Genomic DNA, 13,574 nt, shown 5'->3' with positions numbered 1-13,574 from the left:
GACCCAGGATCTCTGCGCTGAAAAGCTCCTGAAACCAGGAGACCAAGAAAGAGAGGGAGAGCTGTAACAATGAAGACAGAAAAAGCAGTGGCAGAGAAACAGTGGCAGCAAAGACCAGCAGAAGATGGCACAGTGGGCTTCCTGGCCCATGGAATGAGAAAGCTGAGTGCCTTTGGGCAGGAGGCTTGCTGGAGGAGTCGGGTGCCTCTGGGCACGTGGTGGAGCTAGGTTTGCTGACCCACAGAGGAAGAGCCTAGAGCTGAGCACCTTCAGGCTGAGGCTTACTGGTAGAGTGGGGTCCCTTGGGCACTTATCAGCAGAGCTAAAAGAGCTTTGTAACACTAGCCAGCGCAGGGCAGAGGCCGAGGTGCTAGAGAGAGGCCTGACTGCAGGTACAGCTGAGAAGAGGCTGTCCTGATGGAAGAACTGTGTCCTGAGTGTTCCTGAACCTGAACTGTAACCTGTTACTTCCCTAATAAACCCCATAATCATGAGTATTGTCTGTGAGTTCTGTGTGGCCATTGCAGTGAATTATTGAACCCAGCAGAGAAGTAGAGAGTGCCATGGGAGAGACACCTGGTATCAGAATTGGTAAAGACAGTGCAGAGGGAAGGCATGTCTGACCTCTATCTCAGAGGAATCACCCTTGAGCTATTAATCTTGATCCTCCTCCCTCCTTGTGACGTTAGAGGAGTGCAGATACCACTGCCGAGCCGTTCTTACGGTTGAAAATCAGCTGCCTGTTGGTAGATGGATTTACTTATGCGTTCTCAATTCTGTTCCATTGGTCTGTGTGTCTATCATTGTACCAGTACCCGGCTGTTTTGATTACCGTAGCTGTATAGTAGGTTCTGAGATCGGGACATGTGAGGCCTCCTACTTTGTTCTTCTTCTTCAATAGTATTTTATTTATCCGGAGTCGCTTTCCTTTCAATGTAAAATTGGTGAGTAATATTTCTGTCTCTTTAAAGAATGTTGATGGAATGTGGATCAGAATTGCATTATATCTATGGATAGCTTTGGGTAGTATTGACATTTTCATAATGTTAAGTCTTCCCATCCATGAGCATGATATGTTCTTCTACTTATATAGGTTTCTTTTGGTTTCTTGCAGTAGTATTTTGTAGTTTTCTTTCTATAAGTCTTCTACATGCCCAGTTTGGTTTATTCCTAAGTATTTTATCTTTTGGGGGGTATTGTTTTCCTGATTTCCTTTTCAGAGTTCTCTTTGTTAGTGTAGAGGAATCCAACTGATTTTCGTATGTTTATCTTGTACCCTGCCACTTTGCTGAATCCCTCTATTAGTTACAGTAGCTTTCTTATAGAATCTCTGGGATTTTCTAGTTAAGGATCATTTCATCTACGAATAGGGACACTTTGATTTCTCCGTTCCCAATTTGGAGGCCACATACTGTATGGTTCCATTTATATGACATGTCCAGAATAAGCAAATCCATACAGACAGAAAGCAGATTTGTGGTTGCCTGCGGCTGAGGCTTTTGGAGAAAAATAGAGAGTGACTGCTAATGGATGCAGGGTTTTTCTTTAGGGTGATGAGTATGTCCTGGAATTCAGTGGTGATGATGGCTGCGTAACTGTGAATGTACTAAAAATTACTGAATTAAAAAACAAAAACCAAACCTGTTGCCACTGAGTCGATTATGAAAAGTACACTCTAAATGGGTGAATTGTATGTTATGTGAAATATATTTCAATAAAATAACATAACCCATTGCCGTCAAGATAATTCTGATTCATAGTGACCCTATAGGACAGAATAGAAATGGCCCCATAGGGTTTCCAAGGGCAGCTGGTGAATTCGAACTGCTGACCTTTTGGTTAGCATCCAAGCTCTTAACTGCTGAGCCACCAGGACTATATCTCAACAAAGATGCAAAAAAAAAAAAGTGTGCGTGTTTATATGTCGCATATAAAACTAATCTATTATCTACAAACTGTTTAACCTTGGGCAAGTTGCTTAAACTTCCTTCAACTTCATTTGCTCAGTTGTAAAATGGGAGTAATAAAAAATGCCTGCTTTGGTGAGGTCAACACAACTGGACTAAGCCAAAAGCAAAGAAGTTTCCTGAATAAACTGAATGCTTCGAAGGCCAGTGTAGCAGGGGCAGGGGTTTGAGGTCCATGGTTTCAGGGAACATCTAAGTCAATTGACACAATAAAATCTATTAAGAAAACATTCCGCATCCCACTTTGAAGAGTGGCATCTGGGGTCGTAAACGCTAGCAAGCAGCCATCTAAGATGCATCAATTGGTCTCAACCCACCGGGATCAAAGGAGAATGAAGAACACCAAGGACACAAGGTAATTACGAGCCCAAGAGACAGAAAGGGCCACATAAATCAGAGACTACATCAGCCTGAGACCAGAAGAGCTAGATGGTGCTCGGCTACAACCGATGACTGCCCTGGCAGGGAACAAAACAGAGAACCCCTGACGGAGCAGGAGAGCAGTGGGATGCAGATCCCAAATTTTCATAAAAAGACCAGACTTAATGGTCTGACTGAGACTAGAAGGACCCTGGTGGTCATGGCCCCCGGACCTTCTGTTGGCCCAGGACAGGAACCATTCCCGAATCCAACTCTTCAGACAGGGATTGGACTGGACAATGGGTTGGAGAGGGATGCTGGTGAGGAGTGAGCTTCTTGGAACAGGTGGACACTTGAGACTATGTTGGCATCTCCTGCCTGGAGGGGAGATGAGAGGGTGGAGGGGGCTAGAAGCTGACGAAATGGACACAGAAACAGAGAGTGGAGGCAGAGAGCAGGCTGTCCCAGGGGGATAGCAATTGAGAGTACGTAGGAAGGTATATATAAGTTTTTGTGGGAGAGACTGACTTGATTTGTAAACTTTCACTTAAAGCACAATAAAAATTAAAAAAAAAAACAAAAAGCTTGCTTTAGAGTTGCTACAAGAAGTACAGTGAAAAATGAAAGAGTAAAGCCCTTAGCACAGGGCCTGACATATAATGAGCATTAAGATAAGTTAGCTCTTATCATACACCCACACTACATAATATCAGTTATCACTTTCTTCCTAAACGACATTTTTTCACATTTCATTAAAGTTAACAGTGAAGCTTCAGAGTCTTCAATGAATGACATTAGTTCAGAGAGCAAGAGCCTTTGGAACCTGTCTCAGTTATCTACCCAGTGCCGTTGAGTTGATTCCGACTGATAGCGACCCTATAGGACAGATATCTAGTGCCGCTATAACAGAAATACCACAAGTGTATGGCTTTAACAAACAGAAATTTATTCTCTCACAGTCTAGGAGGCTAGAAGTCCAAATTCAGGGTGCCAGCTCCAGGGGAAGGCTTTCTCTCTCTGTTGGTTCTGGGCGAAAGTCCTTGTCATCAATCTTTCCCAGTTGAAGAGCTTCTCAGCACAGGGATCCCAGGTCCAAAGGACAAGCTCTGCTCCTGGCACTGCTTTCTTGGTAGTATGAGGTCCCCCTGTCTCTGTACTTGTTTCTCTCTGTTATATCTCAAAAGAGACTGACTCAAGATAAGAGGACCTAATCTAGTAGGTTGAGTCCTGCCTCATTAACATAACTGCCTCTAATCCTGCCTTATTAACATCATAAAAACAACCCATAGAGGTAGGATTTACAACATATAGGAAAATCACATCAGGTGACAAAATGGTGGACAATCACACAGTACTGGGAGTCATGGCCTAGCCAAGTTGATGCAGTTTTGGGGGACACAATTCAATCCATAACAGAATGTAACTGAAATTCACTTTGAAAACTGATGGTTTAAGATCTTCTTTTAAGTATCTTCAGCCATGGATTGTATCAAATTAAAAAATATCCATCCTGTTTAACTATAATAGTGTTCCAAAAGAAGAAAAGGCATGAGATTTCTGCAAATCTCCTTCCCACTTTGCTGATTTAAGCCCACTCTCCTGCTCAAAGCCATCAGGCCCACTTCTTGCTCAAAGCCTTGTTTACCATCCTGCCCTGTGGAGGCAGCAAAAGGCCGAGCTTAGAGTACAGCCTGCAGAGTCAGACAACCAGGGCCCCACTTCCAGTTTCCTTACTAACCTTAGTGAATGACTGCGCCCCTCTGTGCCTCAGTGTCCACATCTGCAAAGCGGGGATAATGACAGCACCTACTACACCTCACTGCTGTTGTGGGGATTCACTGAAAATGTAAAAGCTCAGAATGGCACGCAGTAAGTGCTTCACAAAGGATCACTGTTACCTCTTGGGGGGCCTCCTGCAAGAGGTTTGCTAACCAGCCCCTCCACTCTCTCAGCAGAGTCAACAGCCCCCATTCCTGTTTCCTCTCAGTCTGCCCTGGTCCTTTGCAGCTGCGGCCACAGCTGGTTACCCCACCCCAAGGCAGGCAGAAAGGGGTATCCATAGGCCTGGTTCCCTAAAGTAAGCCTGAGCCCCGATGGCCGAGGGGGACCACTTGAGAGTAGGCTCTAGGATCTTCATCTTGGTTGCCCAGCCCCTGGCTGCTTCATAGCAGGCCTCCAGCCAACAGGCACCACCTGGAATGTGTGCCCAGTGGCCTTACCTGGCCTGCTGCCAGCTGGGGCTGAGAAGCCCAGGATGGTTCCCTGGCTGGCCCAACCTCTTCCTCTGGCCTAGATGCTGTGCTTTCAGCTTCTGGCTCCTACCTGCAGGTTTCCCCTAGCCTGTCTAAGGTGCACTCAATGTTTTTGTTCTCCCAGGATCAGTAAGAAGGCCAAGGGAGTTTAATAGGCCTCTCTAGCAAAATGACAAATGACATAACCAGAAAATAAAGTTTCAACTGCAGCAAACAACTTTCAAGGCCCCACTGAACAATAAAGACAGCAGAGCTTATGGGTTAAGAGGCACTTTATTAAATGCCTCTGCTGAGCAAACATTGAAAGCTTGAAACAATCTCATTGTTGGCAAAGTTACAGGCACACTGGCTATTAGCATAGACTGTGGGATTGGGGCTGGCTCGCACACACTCCAGCATGGCCTTATCTTCTTCATCTGGACAGACTGGACTCTTTTTGTGCTGCTGTCCCTGGAACAAAATAAACTTCTTACAGCTGCCAGTGTGCCTGCTGCGAGTCCCACTCGTGTGATGGAAGGAATGATAGAAGGAATGAAGGAGAGGACAGAAGAAATGTACTGGCAAACAAATACAAAGTGAAACAGCCGGTTGTACCACTGGGGTGACTGGAATTTTCTGTTTTTGAACTGTGCAATCAGTACACATTCCTTGTAGAAAAATTTGGAAGATTCATAAAAGGAGCTAAATTCACAGGTTTATAAATGATGATTATAATAACAGCAGGAGCAGTTACTGGTAAATGGTGTTTCTCCAATTTCCTATGTCCCTGCACTTTCAGATCTATATCTTCCTTATTCTCCTGAAATGGAGGCATTCTTATTGAAAGAAGTATAGCAAAGTGGTTAAGAAATACAGGATCTGGACAGAGTCCTACTTCCTAGGTTCAAATCCTGGCTCGAACACTAGCTAGGTGTGTGACTGAGCCTCTCTTCACCTCAGTTTCCTTATCTGTAAAATGGGAATCATAACAGGACGCATCTCCTCTCAGAGGGCTGATGTGAGAATTAAATCTAAGACTGTACTTATAACACTGCGGCCCAAGCATCTAGCAAAATAAGCCTTCAGTGCTACTCTCCCTGTTTTTACAGACCATGAAACCATTTAGCAAAGTAAGTAACTCACCCAAGCTCACCAATTAATTAGCATTAGTGCTGGCCATTAAACCCAAACGTCACCATACCACAGAGGTGGGCGGCTGTTTCATAATCAGTAGAGGATCTAAATAAATAGGAAAGGGGCAAAATATTTTCTGCTATATATTTAAATGTTATCGATGATCAACTTCTGGACCCTGGAGCAGTTACCTAATTTACGAGGCCCAGTGAAAAAGGAAATGCAAGGCCCTTTATTAAAATAATAATTAAGAATTTCAAGACTGTGACAGCATAGCATTAAACCAAATATGGGACCCTACTGAGCACAGGGTCCTGCTGTACAAGCCACATGTCCATGAAGTCACCCTGTCTGGACCCTTTCAATGACCAAACTGCAGGATTAAAATTGGATTACACGGTCATGAGGGTCAGGCTTCCACAGTCAAGACATTCTTCATGACTACACTTCAACTGTCTCTTCCCAGAGGGAAGTGGGATGACGTAAGATGATCTACAGTGATAACCAAGAACAAAGTCAAAACCAAATAATCAGCAAGCATGCGTATCCGTCCTTACCCTCCTTGACAACTGAAGACACTAAGGACCAATTTACTCCAACTGCAAAATTATCATCCCTAGTCACAAATGTCCTTCATGTTGTCAAGGTAAGAGGCCCAGAGAACTTTCAATGAACACTTTTATCACAGTTCACAGGAAAAAGAGATCATTCAACTAGGTCACATTTTAAATTATAAACCAAGACCTTGTTTCTTCTTGTTTTAAAAAATAAGTACTAATGTTCTGTCAAAAAAAAAAAATTGCAATTTATTTAAACTCTTTTCTTCATCTCCCATGACTAGAAGGCCTGATCAATCGGCACTGAAAGAGTAGGTGGTTTACTAATTATGATGAGCCTCTCTATTCAAATACGATTCTAATTCTGTGACTTTTTTTGTATTTTCTCTTGACATTTCACAAGAAGCTGGGTTGGACACAAGAATGAGGAACTGCAGATGCAAAAATGCAGCAGACACCTAAAAACCAGAACTCATCTAGTCATTTTTTGAAGTGTCCCAGGTGAGACTTAGAGATGGAGCTAAGATAAAATGATGGAGGATTCAGTCTGAACCACGCCCAGTAAAAGAAGGGGAATTAAATCATCAGGTATGCTGGGAGGCCCAGTGGTGAATCATTTAATCTGGGGCCTGTGTCCTAGCTCCTTAACTCTTAAATGATGGTGGTGTCATCTAATGAAGACCAATGATTCTTATAAAAGTTTCTTCTGTCTGGCCAGAGAAATGAAATGAAAAAGAGAGAGACTTTTGACATTCAGTGGGTGCCTGACAGATTTAAAAGAAATGTGGCAGGGTGGAAGCACACGCTTAGCACTAAGCATTCAGCGAATGGGATGATGCTGACCTGGCTCAGTTTTTGCCAACCAAAAGAAAGCCAGTATCTTTTTCCTTGACAATTTCTTAACAATTATAGGGCCAGTTTTGAATCATTCAAAGACCAGGACCTTAGCCCACCGGATAAAATGAGTGGACCCAACAAGAACAATTACACCAGATTTCAGAGGTAATTACAAATCCTTCTCCTGTTGGGTTTGTTAGCTTGTAACCTGACAGCACCAACACCTCCCAGGATTGCCGGGAAGCCTTTAAAGCAGAATTTCTCAACTCTGACACTATTGACATTTTGGCCCAGATAATTCTGTTGTGGGGGGCTGTCCCGTGCACTGTAAGATGTTTTGTAGCAAGCCTCCACTAGATGCCAGTAGCACCCCACTCCCCACTCCTAACAACCAAAAATGCCTTCAAACATTGCAAAATGCTCTCTGGGGGCAAAATCACCTCCAGTTGAGAGCCCCTGAGTTGAGAATCAGTTAAGAAGAGATGGCAATAAATAAAAGACAAGGAATCAAAGAACTTTAGAACAAGGAAGGCTAGTGACACTCCTGTGCTCCAGTGACTCTCAAACTTTGGTATGTATCAGCCTCCCTTGGGAGCTGGTTAAAATGCTGAAACCTGGACCTCACCCCAGACCTATCAATGGAGTTGAGTACTGGGTTTGCTCACACCAGTACCAACACCCTCATTCTGCAGATAAGCTGATGTGGGCCAGAGAAGGAAATGCTTTGCCCAAGGTCACACAGAGCAAGTTAGAACCCGAACTCCAAACCTTAACAAAGACCTTCCTTACAGCAAGGCAACAAGGGTGCATGAGGTGAGGTGAGGGGTGTGTGTGTTGTCTTTCAGAGAGGACAGTAGAGTCTAAAGTGTAAGTCTTGGAGAGGGGCAGTAGCGCCTAATGGTAAAGACGGCGCTCTCTGGGGCCAGCCAGCCTGAGTTAAAATCTCGACTTGGCAAATTTATTAGTTGGGCGACCTTGCACAAGGCCCATAACCTCTGAGAGCCTCAGTTTCCTTCTCTGTCAAATGGAATAATAATACCCACCTCCTAGGGATGTTGGAAAGGTTAGAAGAAATAATGTATATAAAGCCCTTGACACAGAGCTTGGCACCAGTAAGCACTCAATACACGTCCTGTTGTTACTATTATTGCCGTCCCACGATTGCAGAGTTGAAGGGGTCCAAGGGACCCCGAGGGCAGGGGCTTGGAAATGGGCTCAGGGAGGTTAGCGAGCCTCGACTCCCCCTAACCAGGGGCGGACTCCCGCCCCGCCCCGCCCCGCCCCGCCCCTCACCTGGTCCCGCAGCTCCTTCTCCAGCTGCCGGTAGTCGTTCTTCCAGACCAGGAGATGCAGGGGGAAGTGGCCGCTGGCGTCGCGGGCCGAGGACATGGCGAGGAGGCCGCAGCCGGGCCCTCGCCACCCGCTCGCCAGAAGCCTCAGCCCCGGCGGGGTCTCCGGCGCCCGCCAGCGGCCGTCGAGCGAGAGGACAAGCCGAGCGAGCAGGCGAGGGACACGGCCGGGTGGCCTAGCGGGCCGACTGCGTGGTGCGCGGGAGGTCGGGGGTCGCGGGCCGGGTCGGGGACCGGGTCGGCCGAGCCCACCCCGCGCCCCGCGACGCTCCCGCCCGCGCTGACAGCTCCCGAACCGACTTCTGCGGACCGAACTGTCCCAAACAGGGAAGTGCGGGGAGCGAACCACCGCACGCGGGGGCGGGGAAGGGCGAGGCAAAGCGGTCGATCCGGAGTTCGCCCAACTTCACCAATCTCCAATTCCACACCAGGATCATAGTGTGATATCTAAAACAGTGTTAAGAGTACCTCTTTCGTTTCAGAGTATTGACGTGGAAAACTTGGTCTACCCATCACCAACCTCTTTCCCCCTGCCTTATGTATCGCAGATGGTTCGGTCCACAACCGGGCCTCTTCCATTGGCCCTGCGGTCAGGGGGCGACAACAGGCCTGGGCTAAACCATTCCGGCTACCGACTTCCTTGCAGCCTTTTTGGACCAGGGCAGATGCTTCCATGATTGGTCAGAATCCATTTTGGAAGTGGGCAAAAGCAAACAATTTTAGAGGAGGAATTATAAACCCTGGAGGAGTGGCGTTAAATATTTGCATAATAAGGAGATAGTTATATCACAGAGTTTTCTCAACCTCCGCACATTTTGGACCGGATAACTTGTTGTGGGGGCTGTCGGGTGCTTTGTAGGAGGTTGAACAGCATCCTTGGCCTCTACGCACTGAATGCCAGTCAAAAAAAAAAAAAAAACCAAACCCACTGTCGTCCAGTCAATTCCGACTCATATCGACCCTCCAAAAAATGTCTCCAGATAAAGTCAGATGTCCCCTGGGGGACAAAAATGGTCTCCAGTTGAGAGCCACTGTTCTATCTGAACTCTGAACTGGGTTATGATTCAAAGCTACCTATGATAATGGTTTATCCCACATGTGTCATTTATTTTTGAAGCTAGCCATTTGGATTTTGGATTATGACTGAAAAGACTGATATATAATACCCAGACTTGACCACAGTCTGCAAATATGAAGTTCATCCTTTGAGTTTCAACTTCAGATACTGTACCTCTTTGCCTCAATGAAGAATCAAGTCAGTTTATAGCCACCATTGTGCGCTTCCTGCTGCCACTTCTGCTCAGCTGTCTACAACTCGACCACATAGCTGGGCAAAGTTATTCAATTCATCCTGAAAGCATCTCCTGGGCCTTCTCTGCTTGTGTACAGCCAGCTTCTCAGATGCCTGCAACAACAGCTGTTCAAGAATCCTAGCCTAATCCATTCTCCACACGTGTTGAGCCCAGATTTGTGAGTTGGGGAACCAAAACAGCACGCAGGAGCATCAGGTTAGTACTCATAGACTGTAAGTGCTGCGTGCGTGGGAACTACGTGGCTATTCCCACACCACACATTTATCAAGCCGGAGAGATGGACCAAGGACCAGTGCTTCTAAGGCCTCTTCATTCTTTCAGAACCCTTGTGCAACTTAATCTTTCTCTCTATTGCCCCATGCTTCCTGAACATCCCTCCTGTCACATTAGTCTGAAAACTTCACATCTGTCTCGTTTACGGGAGTACCTAAAGCCAAAACAGTTCCTGACCCATAATACCAAAACCAAACCCGTTGCCATCCAGTTGATTTCAACTCATAGTGACCCTATAGGATGGAGTAGAACTGCCCCATACATAGGGTTTCCAAAGAGCACCTGGTAGATTCGAACTACTGACCTTTTGGTTAGCAGTGGTAACTCTCAACCACTATGCCACCAGGGTTTCCTGACCCATAATAACCAAAACCAAACCCAGTGCCATCGAGTCGATTCCGACTCATAGCGACCCTTTAGGACAGGGTAGAACTGCCCCATAGAGTTTCCAAGGAGCACCTGGCAGATTCGAACTGGCGACCCTTTGGTTAGCAGCCGTAGCACTTAACCACTACGCCACCAGGGTTTCCCCCTAACCCATAATTGGCATCCAATATTTGCTAAATGGAGATTATAATTCTGTTTACATGTAACACATACAATAAATATTCATTAGTGGGGAGGTGGCCTTCGGCATTAGGATCACATTTGTTCTTCACACTGATTAACCTCACTGTGTTTATCTCACACTGTTCTATAAATTGGAAATCCTGGTGGCGTAGTGGTTGAGAGCTACGGCTGCTTAATCATAAAGGCCAGCAGTCTGAATCCACCAAGTGCCCCTTGGAAACCCTATGGGGCAGTTCTACTCTGTCTACAGCGTCGCTATGCGTCGAAATAGGCTTGAGGGCAGCGGGTTTCGTTTTTGGTTAGCCTTTAAATTACTCTGGGTTATATATTCTTACTCTCAAATTTCAAGTATAGGAAGAAAAGTCGTGATTTGAAAATAATAGTGATACCAATAATAACAGTAAATCAGAGTAGAGCTGCCCCATAGGGTTTCCAAGGCTGTAAATCTTTAAGGAAGCAGGCTGTCCTGTCTCCCGGTGAGCAGCTGATGGTTTCCGACCGCGGACCTTTTTGGTCAGCAGCTTGGCGCTTTAACCACTGCCCACCAGAGCTCCTGGGAAGCTCCATTGGATAGTGCACGGCACACAGCAGACACTCAGTATTTGTTGAATGAATGAATGAACTAACTTGGCCAAAGTTGCACTAAGTGACTTGACCACTGATTGCCTCAGGAAAGTTGTGGCTGCAGAGCTCTCTATGGTCACTAGGTTTTACAGCTTCCCCTGGAATTAATCAGTACTGGGAGGAGGAGTATCTCGTGTAGGAAAAAAAAAAAACAACTCATTCATTGCCCTCGTGTGGATCCAGACTCATAGCGACCCTGTAGCATCTCAGAGACCACTAAAATACCCACGGCCGTGGAGTCGATTTAGACTCACATTGACCCCATACGGTTTCTAAAGCTATAAATCTTCTAGGGAAGCGGACTGCAGACTGCCACATTTTTCTCGCGAAGCCGCTGGTGGTTTCCAACACCCGACCTTTCGGTTAGCAGTTTTATCGCTTTAGCCACTGCGCCCCCAAGGCTCTTTCCGCAACCCAGAGGCGGGGGAAAAAAAAAAAACAAACCCGTTGCCATAGAGTCGATTTCCACTCATAGCGACCCTATAGAGCAGAGTAGGACTGCCCCATAGAGATTCCACGGAACGCCTGGTGGAGTTGAACTGCCAGCCTTTTGGGTAGCAGCCGTAGCTCCCAACCACTACACCACCAGGGTTCCCGCGACTCAAATAGAAGCACCCAAATTCAAGATTTAAAAGCAGGGCAGAGGCTGGGGAAACAGACACCTGCCCTCATTCAAGATGGCGACAAAACAGTGTGCCCTTTCCGGTCACGTGACCTGTCCGTCGGCGAAGGCCACCTCCCCGCGCGTGCGTGTTGCGCCGGGCTCCGAGGCGCTGAGGGGAGAGGCGCTGCCGCCAGCGCTGCCGCGGGGACCCGTTAGAGCGGAAGCACCGCCGCCGCCTTCGCTGTCCGGGGGCCCCTAGTTCCCCGCGGGTGGGAGGCGAGAGCCATGTCGAAGCGGCTCCGGAGCAGCGAGGTGTGCGCTGACTGCAGCGGGCCGGGTGAGTCTCACCGCTGGGGCCCGCTCTCTTCGGCTCTCCTGGCCCGGACCCCTGCCCCGAGGCAGCCCACTGAGGTCGGGCGAGTCCCGACGGCCGAGCTGCGCGCCCCGCGCCCCGCGCCCCGCGGCTGGGGTCGCGGCGAGGGAGAGCCCGAGGCGGCAGCCTTGGGGCGGGGCCCGTCCCGGGCCTGTCAGAGCCGGGCGGGGAGGGGGCCGCCGCCCTCCGGTCTTTCCTTCTCCCCCTTCTCCTCCGTCCCAGCCGGCCGGGGAGGCGGCGAGGTCCAGGGCTGCTCCCCCAACAGGAAGGGGCTTGGGCAATCTACAGGAAGACCAATTACAGAAGTAGAATGCGAGCATCCTCCGGGCTGCGGCCCCCAGAGGCTGCAGGTGTCACCCCCACACACACCAGCCATCCGGACCCCCGCCCCGCAGAGGGCCTTGCCCGAGATGGGCGACACTCGCGGTTTCCCTCACCGAGACCCTCCGGAGGGCAGATTGCTTCCAGGCTTCTGGCATCTCGTCTCCCACTCCACGGGGAAGAACCTGCAGGACGTCGCGGTCTTGCAGAAACAACCAGCACTTAGAAGGCAGAGCATGTCTCAAGTTTTTAGATCTGAATCGCCTGGGTTCAGACTAGGTCTGGGTGACCTTGGGTTTGTGACTTCATGTGACCAAGCCTTGATTTCCTCATTTTTCCAATGGATATAGTCGGGAGTATTTGGCTCGGTGATTAGATTTAATGAGCCTTCTCATCATCTCAAGTTTTTTTTTTTTTTCCTTCTTTTTTGTATTGTGTTTAGTACAGATAACTCTTGACGTCCTTTAAAGTTAGATTTGCATTTCTAAATCATGCATGAATTACAACTTACCAAAAACTAACAGGCGCAAAATCACGGGCAGTATTCACATTTGAGCATTCAGCAATATGGGCATAAATCATTTCTGCCATGTGCAAGTTTCAGGTACAGAGTTCAGCTCCATCTTAGCATTTGGAGCTGAGCTGACAGGTCTCTGTGGCTAGATTGTGTTTTGTTTTCAGTGCTTCGGTTTATCTGCTTTGAGTTTGAAGTAACTCAAAAGTAAGATGGCTTCCTTGGCACAATATCGTCCAGTAAACAACCTTAATGAAATCATTGAATGCCAGTGTTGTGGCAACTGTTCTGAACTTCATCTTGTCATTTGGAGGTTGAGGCTGAGTCCTGTGATAACTTGCAGTCAACTGGACGGCAACTAACAAGAACAACATGATATCTCAAACCTGAAGTGGTTTTTCTCATAGTCTGTATAGAGCCCTGGTGGCGTAGTGGTTGAGTGCTACGGCTGCTAACCAAAGGGTCAGCAGTTCGAATCCCCCAGGCGCTCCTTGGAAACTCTGTGGGGCAGTTCTACTCTGTCCTATAGGGTTGCTATGAGTGGGAA

The 13,574-nt window shown here is 47.5% G+C and overlaps 2 protein-coding genes across 16 annotated transcripts in view; one reads left to right on the top strand and one right to left on the bottom strand.

The window, feature by feature from the left end:
• ANKRD13A (ankyrin repeat domain 13A) overlaps nt 1-8,726 on the bottom strand; it is a 41,841-nt gene extending 33,115 nt beyond the window's left edge. Inside the window, exon 1 of the mRNA XM_049865743.1 lies at nt 8,380-8,726. Coding sequence (XP_049721700.1) covers nt 8,380-8,475 — 96 coding nt within the window. The 5' untranslated portion in view covers nt 8,476-8,726. The remainder of the gene's footprint in view (nt 1-8,379) is intronic.
• Nucleotides 8,727-11,958: 3,232 nt separating this feature from the next.
• Nucleotides 11,959-13,574, top strand: part of GIT2 (GIT ArfGAP 2) — a 58,938-nt gene continuing 57,322 nt past the window's right edge. For 10 of the 15 annotated variants that reach the window (XR_007514857.1, XM_049865571.1, XM_049865567.1 and 7 more), the window contains exon 1: nt 11,959-12,156. Coding sequence is in view for 14 of the 15 variants with exons in the window: in XM_049865571.1 (XP_049721528.1) it covers nt 12,105-12,156 (52 nt within the window). In the remaining variant the exon portion in view is untranslated. The remainder of the gene's footprint in view (nt 12,157-13,574) is intronic. The other 5 variants (XM_049865576.1, XM_049865575.1, XM_049865577.1 and 2 more) reach the window with 1 other exon arrangement.

Source organism: Elephas maximus, chromosome 22 (genome assembly GCF_024166365.1).
Source record: "Elephas maximus indicus isolate mEleMax1 chromosome 22, mEleMax1 primary haplotype, whole genome shotgun sequence".
Classification (NCBI taxonomy): Eukaryota; Metazoa; Chordata; class Mammalia; order Proboscidea; family Elephantidae; genus Elephas; species Elephas maximus.
This window is presented reverse-complemented; position numbering and strand designations above follow the sequence as displayed.